Genomic DNA, 7321 nt, shown 5'->3' with positions numbered 1-7321 from the left:
GGCCTCAACAGCTTTTGTATTGGTTTGCCCACCCGGGTATCCTGAGGGTGGGCGGTGGACACTCTTTAACATAGGATGGTAAATTATATATCAAACATAGGAAATCACATGGCCTCAACAGCTTTTGTATTGGTTTGCCCACCCGGGTATCCTGAGGGTGGGCGGTGGACACTCTTTAACATAGGATGGTAAATTATATATCAAACATAGGAAATCACATGGCCTCAACAGCTTTTGTATTGGTTTGCCCACCCGGGTATCCTGAGGGTGGGCGGTGGACACTCTTTAACATAGGATGGTAAATTATATATCAAACATAGGAAATCACATGGCCTCAACAGCTTTTGTATTACTTTGCCTACCTGTGTCTACTAAGGGTGTATAGGTTTGCCCACCGGAATACGCCGATGTGGAACTAATATTACGGCCTGGGCCGACTTGTATTATAGAGATGCGACGAAAGGGTCTTAGAGTTGTATTATAGCTATAAACGTATCAAGTGCTTTCGACAGGTATAACACCGTATAATAAACTTTGGGTACGGACGTCTGTATTTACTGGCCGGTCAGTATGGGGATGAGAGGCTATAATTACTAGAAAAATTATTTAATTCCTTTAATGACAATGTTTCAGGAGACTGCCATTAATAAAATGAAGAAATTAAGCGAGGAAACTTTAGAAGCATTAGCCGCGCCCCGCCACGACGCTCTACACATACTTGACTCGGAATTTCTAGTCTTTCTTTGCAACGCGGGGGGATTTGTCAAGTTAAGTTGTCGCAATTCCCGTTCCTTTTTCCGGGTTATTTTACGTATATTTACAGCGTTTTAGGGTCGAGTTAACCTCAAACTTCGCTTCCCCCCCGTCCCCCACCCAGTGGATTTCCACGAAGGGTGACACGGGCGTGGCGGGAAGTTTGAATTACAGTGTGGGGCTACACAACGTTTCCCCATGGCCAGTTTCAGGTCTGCCAGGTAAACAGGGGGCGAATTTTTACCCCCACATATCTGAACTTGTTAATTTCTTGAGGAGTGACAGCTTGACCGACGGCTCAGACTGTTTTTGAATTGTACGATATCCAGAATAGACGAGTAAATAAAACCGCTTTCCATTTGAAATATTTTTAACGAACTTCCGAGGGAATTGTGGGTAGGAAAGGAGAACCTGATTGGCTATTACGGGAGTCTGCGCAGAACGTAAATTATACTACTTTTACACTTTTACCATAGACTAAGGAAGGTTTCACAAGGACATTTCGCGCGTGGTATCACGTACCCCCCTTCTGCCTTTCACTGTGTACTGAGGGAGTTTCTGGGGCGAACGGCCACGCGCCTAGCGGATTTGTGGTGAAACGCCGATCACGTGGGTTAATCTTTTATTTTAAAATTGTCGTCTGTGAAACCTTCCTTAGTCTATGCTTTTACAAAATGTTCCGGCGAAGTGGCGGTTCAGTGTTCCACATCTTAAACTAATTTATTTAAATATTGAGTGTTAATGATTAAAAAGGTTTCGAAAAAAGAAAAACGTAGTTTCTGGAGATGAACTTAACAACTAAAAAAAACATGGTATGATAATATTAAAATCTAAATTTAAAAAAAGGAAAGCTTTTACAACCTTTAAGGCAACACTTGGAACCACCCTGGAAACTCATTTAACAAAGCTAATTTAAACTAATTATATTTAATAATAGTAAAACGATAAGAGATCCTTCATGTATATCGTAATCCAAAAATAATAAAATAAGCAGCCGACGTTCATAGACCAATGAAAATAGGTTTATAGTTGTAAAAATCAGCCGTAAGATGCCGCTACCATCACAAATATTACTGGATAACCCCCATTTTCTTCCCTCTGTTTCAAAATACCTTCCCCGTGAAAATTAAAGAAAAACTGGCAAACAATTTCTTTACTCGTCTATTGTCCAAGCGGTCACTCAAGCTGTCAGAGCTGTCAATCAATTTGTCATAGAGGTCAGTTAAGCTGTCACTCGTCAAAACATCGAGTACAGGATTAGAGGGACAGAAATTCGCCCTGTTCTCGCTCTTTAAGCCTAAAAATGACTGTTTTCAAAACCGCGGGAATCACGTTCCCGGAAGTTGAGTTAGATTAGTTCATGCCGCCGCTACCGAGTGGCGCTATTTCGAAAAAATTTTGACGTCACTGTGAAGAAAGGATGTAGTAGAACATTTTCCTAATGTCATACTTAGGGTGTTATGTTACTTATGGTATTATATTATTCAAGTAACAGTCAATGTGAGAAGTGTTTGGATCGAGCGGCAGATAACTCCAATGATTATTAGGACACCCTCGTAAGATTAAATCATGATTAGATTAGATTAAAATTAAATCTATAGCTTTGGCTGTACAAAGAATAAAAATGATTAAATCATGATTAAATTTTTGATCATGATTATTAGGACAACCTGTAACAAATTGATATGCCCCTCGGTTTGGATAGAGTTTCCGAACCAAGGTCAAACTCAAACGCATTAAATCTTATAAACTTTTTGGATCGTGGTGGATATAGCAACTTAATTCTTGATTAATGTTCTAAGTGTGATAGCTGATTTTGTAAAGGAAGCTATGCTTTTTATTTAAAAATATTGTTTGTTAATGGTATTGGTCCACCATGTTATTACACTATATTTAAAGTGTAACTGTGATACTTATCTCCAACTAAGTGAACTATTGTTAACTAAATTTGTAAGGTCATTGATAGATAACTATATGGAAGAGACCAGGGCCGCAGGGCCTACGATTCTTAACAGGGTGTTTCAAAAGGTTATGCAAACATTTTAAGGAGTTGTAGGGTGTGAGTTGAGAAGTATGCCTGTTTTTCCCCATTTCCCCATGATGAGTTAAAAGAGCGCCTGAGAGCTTTAAAGTGTGGCTTACTAGCCCCTGGAAGTAGGCTGCAACAACAGCAATCGTCAGGCCGGGCTGATCGATTCTGGTTAAATACTAGGAGTGACACATGGACCAGATGTCAAATTAGGCGAAGAAGAGGTCACCATTTCTGGGTTGGTCGCAGCTACATTCGAGGATACAGATATGAAGTGCTTATTGAGAAGTTTAGCCATTACAGTAGGGTCAGAAGTAGAGGAACCATAGTCAGATTGTTTTCAAGTTTCCGCTATAGTCCCGAGAAGCATTCATCATCGCATTGCGTGCCTTCTTTTAGTCAGTGTAGACCGAGTCTACTAAGCTTGTTGTGAAGTGTAGTGTCGTGTTTTTGGAACGAATATAGCGCCGCCAAGCGGTGGTTTTGAATTCACGGAATTTAACAAGTCGCGGATTAAAATGTGTAGGGTGAGGCATGTGGGAGCGTCGGTACGGGATGTACAGCTCAAAAGGGACTTGGCAGCATGACGTCACGCCGTACCTTTGGCTATGGCCGCCATGCTGGTATTCTTTTTTTTTCAATTGGTAAATGCGTGGGTGACGTATTATATACGTCATGCTGACAAATCCCATATCTCTGAAAAAGCAAGCCAGCAGGATTCCACGCTTGAATGTATGAAACCTTTCTGCTCTTTCAAAATTATCTCTGTACAACAGTTAAAAGTTTTAATCATAAAACCAAGGCGGAGTGTCAGAAGGCGGTTTCTTTTCACCTGTTCTCGGACTCTTTTTACCCTAAAACGTTTTATTTGCCTGTTCCTCGGATGATAATTACTCCGCCCCATAAACTATTCGCTTGTTTGAAAGTATTAGGGCTACTCTATTTACACCTTCTGAAAAGAAGGTGTAATGGAGTAAATCGGATTTTGTCATCTGCTAGCCAGAATTTATCTGCTAAAAAGGCCACAGGTAGCTATTTTGGAAAAACGTTTTTACTGCGACTGCAACTATTCGCCGCCACCGAATTGGATTTACTCTTCTTACCCTAAAATGACGTCATAGCCTTACTCTTCTTACCCTACTCCGAAATCCCGGAACAAGCGAAAAGAAACCACCTCATGTCGGCAGGTAGGAAATCCCAAGGGACTCCGACGAAATTCCTTTGGGGGCGGTTGAAATTCGAAAGGGTCTGCCAGCACCCACCTGAGCTCGAGAGGGCGAAAAATTCACCCGTAAATTCGCACCTGATTAAAGGGCCCCACCCAGAAAATCAGGTAGCAGACGACGTGTCGTAGCTTTCCCAGTGTTTGCGATTCGCGTGGGAAACTGATGAAATTCAAACGCCTATGGGGCCCTTTAATACGTCACCAGTCGGCTTCTGGCCCACGGCTGGTCTAAGAACCTTTAAATCCAAGTCGTCTGCTATTTCCATAAATTTCATGAACTGAGGTGGAAGAGAGGGTGGAAGTCTATTCTTTAATGAATCGAACTTCCTTAAATGTCGACTACGAGTTGTAAATACTCCTGGATGTCGAGTTCGACTTCTACATTTTCTATTGATTAGGCACACTCGAAAGTTAACAGAATTTCATTCTGATAATTCTCATATTTCGAAATAGAAATCTCCATGTAGCCCAAAGAAAGCGTCATAAATCAATACTCCGATTATCCCTCACTAACCTTGGAGTAACAAGTAGCAAAACATTATCTGCTTTATATCGGGCTGAACGTCCCGATTTGAAAAGCAATACTCTACTCTGCTATCGATAACCTAATTGGACACGCATCACTTTCGGAACTTTCCGGGAGTAGTCGGAATAGCCCAAAGTTAAGTTCCTCACGGGTGTCCCCACCCCTGTCCCCACGTATCCCCCCGTTGGCGTGGCCGTTACACATATCTCAGGTGGACGAGCGGACTGAATTTGTCCCACACGTTACAATCCCGAATTAAAAAAAAAAAGTGAGTTCCTCTAGCTCCCGTTCAAGTGACTAGTCCAATTCATGCAGCTGCAGTCTGCTCCTTGAGTCGTGCTAGAAAGTCGTCACGCAATCGTTCTGTTAATTTGTTGTGCTACTAAGCCTATTTTTGGTTCGGAAAATTTTTGATGTAAGTCAATCAAAACGGCAGTTCAACTATTTAGGTCAATACAAATTCTTCGTACCACAGTTTCTAAATTATCCAGTGGAAGGTAATTATAAACGCTAAAAAACGGCTAGGCAGAGGGAAATTTGACTAGCAGCCTATGGTTTGATTCAGCAGAGCTTGATTCAAAGGGAACGGGTCCCCTGCCGCGCGGTATGCATTTTCGATGGGGTTTTATTTGCTTTAACTTATACAAATTATTCCAATTAAAACATGTCTACTTTTAATTATAGCTTTCAAAGTTAATTTTTATAGTAAAGTCAAAATCTTGGTATACACGGGTGTGGAACACAGAATTTATATATCAAAATATTGAAGAATGTCTCATGAAAATTTTATTATGTATGTTTTTGATCCATATAGTTATTAATAATTCAGGTTAAATAAATAGGATTAGTATAAGTCTAGAGCAAAGGTCTATAAAAATACGTTTAGTTATATAACCTTAAATTTAAAGAAATTAAGACCAATAAATTCTTGACTTTCTTTGGAAAATTTGGACCCTTGTTCTAGAGTTTATTTCAACCACAAAATATATGTATTTAGTTTACAAACCCCTTTAAAAATCCCATTGAATAAAAACTATTTCTACATGTACAATGAGTTCAAAGATTGCTTATCATTGCAATACAATATAAGTACTTGGTGTCTCATGCAAGATAAAAGTACATAAACAATGGCTTATGGATAAGTCATTTACACAGACACCCATATTTTTTCTTCTCATTGAAACTGTATATGTTGATGAATCAGCACGATTCTTTGAATAAAAAATTCTTATGGCGAATTAAATTTCATGGTTTTACAGCTGCAAATATCCTAGTTGTTTAATTTACTAAACCCATTATATTTAAAAGTTGAACTGCGTTGGTAAATGTTTCACGTATCTTATATCTGAAGGTAAAATCCAAAAATACATTTATTTCTCGCTATTTAATGGAAGGCATAGGGACTAGACAATGTTGTTGGTTGAATTTAATTATTGAGAGATAAGTATTTCTCCTTTCTGTTAGTCTTACGTATGCAAATGTTTCTGTCTCTTGGATTAATTTTATACCTGCTCATTTTGGGTAGAGATATTAGTTCAGTTACTGGGCTCTTGGAAGTGCAGCAAAACATGGAACAACATGGTGTTGTGCCTGATGTGATAGATGAGGCTCCAATTGATATAATACAGGTTGTGCTGATGTTAAAGAGAGAAAACAATGAAACTGAAACTAATACTAAATATTTACTCAAGGTTGCGTACGAGGGTGGTTCAGTAGCCTCGGGAAATGAATTAACTCCAACAATTGTGAAAAATCCTCCTTCTATCAGCTATCTAGCTGATCCTGAAGGATATTATACATTGTGCATGACTGGTACAAGTTCCAAAGGAAAATGTAGAAAAGAAAACTTTTTAATTGAGGTATTTTTATAGATCCAGATGCTCCTAGCCGGCAAAACCCAAAATACCGAGAATGGCATCATTGGCTTGTTGTAAATATTCCCGGATCAAATGTTTCCCAAGGAGAAGTTCTATCTGAATATGTAGGGGCTGGTCCACCTCATGGAACTGGTAAAATTTATAAAGCATTACCCCTTGCAAACTAGGCTAATTATTTTTATATTATCAACAGGACTCCACCGATACGTTTTTCTGGCCTACAAACAACCTGACAAGTTAACATTTGATGAAAAAAAACTAACAAATCATTCAGCTGACAGGAGGGGAAGCTTTAAAATTAGGTCTTTTGCCAAAAAATATAACTTGGGAAGTCCAATTGCTGGCAATTTTTTCCAGGCTCAATGGGATGAATATGTCCCAAAACTTTACGAACAGTTGAGCGGAAACTAAAACCTAATGTGTCTCTTTTCTTAAACTATTAGGTTTATAGCGTAGTTTTTGAAACTAAATTCATGTTTTCCCATTGAATGTTTTTCTTTAAAATCTCAATAAATCTAATACTGTATTTTTTCAATTAGAGGCTTTGCTTTGTTGTTTGGTTTTGCCATATGAACAATAAAAAAAGAGCTTTTTTAAAAGTATTGAATGCTACCAAAATTTGTGAATCACCTAGCATTCTCTAAAACAAAATGCAGCTATGCCAAAAACTATAATTGGTATCAAAAATGCTTTGATCTGTGAGGATCATTTTTTTAAATGAGCTTATTTTTTTCATGAAGTTTTTAATCATTATTATCATACGCATATCATTCCATTCACATTGATGTTGTTTTTTATTAAATCAGGAGAGTTTGTACGCATACATTAAATGTTGTGTTTTTTATTAAATCAGGAGTTTGTACGCATACATTAAAATCGAATAATAAACAATGTACCTTATGGACTTAATG

At 38.5% G+C, this 7321-nt stretch overlaps 1 protein-coding gene across 6 annotated transcripts; it reads left to right on the top strand.

The window, feature by feature from the left end:
• Positions 1-4639: 4639 nt before the first annotated feature.
• On the top strand, positions 4640-7320 carry LOC149935322 (protein D2-like). 6 transcript variants are annotated; one of them, XM_090154411.1, is made up of 6 exons: positions 4820-5137; positions 5218-5326; positions 6059-6161; positions 6225-6345; positions 6405-6542; positions 6604-7320. In XM_090154411.1, exons 2-6 carry the CDS (start codon positions 5304-5306, stop codon positions 6819-6821), a joined length of 603 nt encoding a protein of 200 aa, XP_090010537.1. In that variant the 5' UTR covers positions 4820-5137; positions 5218-5303; the 3' UTR covers positions 6822-7320. The 6 variants fall into 6 exon arrangements, with proteins under 6 accessions (XP_090010542.1, XP_090010537.1, XP_090010539.1 ...); XM_090154416.1 differs by lacking the exons at positions 4820-5137; positions 5218-5326 and adding an exon at positions 4640-4801; XM_090154413.1 differs by lacking the exon at positions 5218-5326 and having other exon boundaries at positions 4821-5030.
• The last annotated feature ends 1 nt before the right edge of the window (position 7321 follows it).

This window comes from Leiobunum rupestre, chromosome 7 (assembly GCF_980474605.1).
Source record: "Leiobunum rupestre chromosome 7, qqLeiRupe1.1.hap1, whole genome shotgun sequence".
NCBI lineage: Eukaryota > Metazoa > Arthropoda > Arachnida > Opiliones > Sclerosomatidae > Leiobunum > Leiobunum rupestre.
Note: the sequence above shows the minus strand (reverse complement) of the source record. Positions and strands in the feature narration are given on the sequence as shown.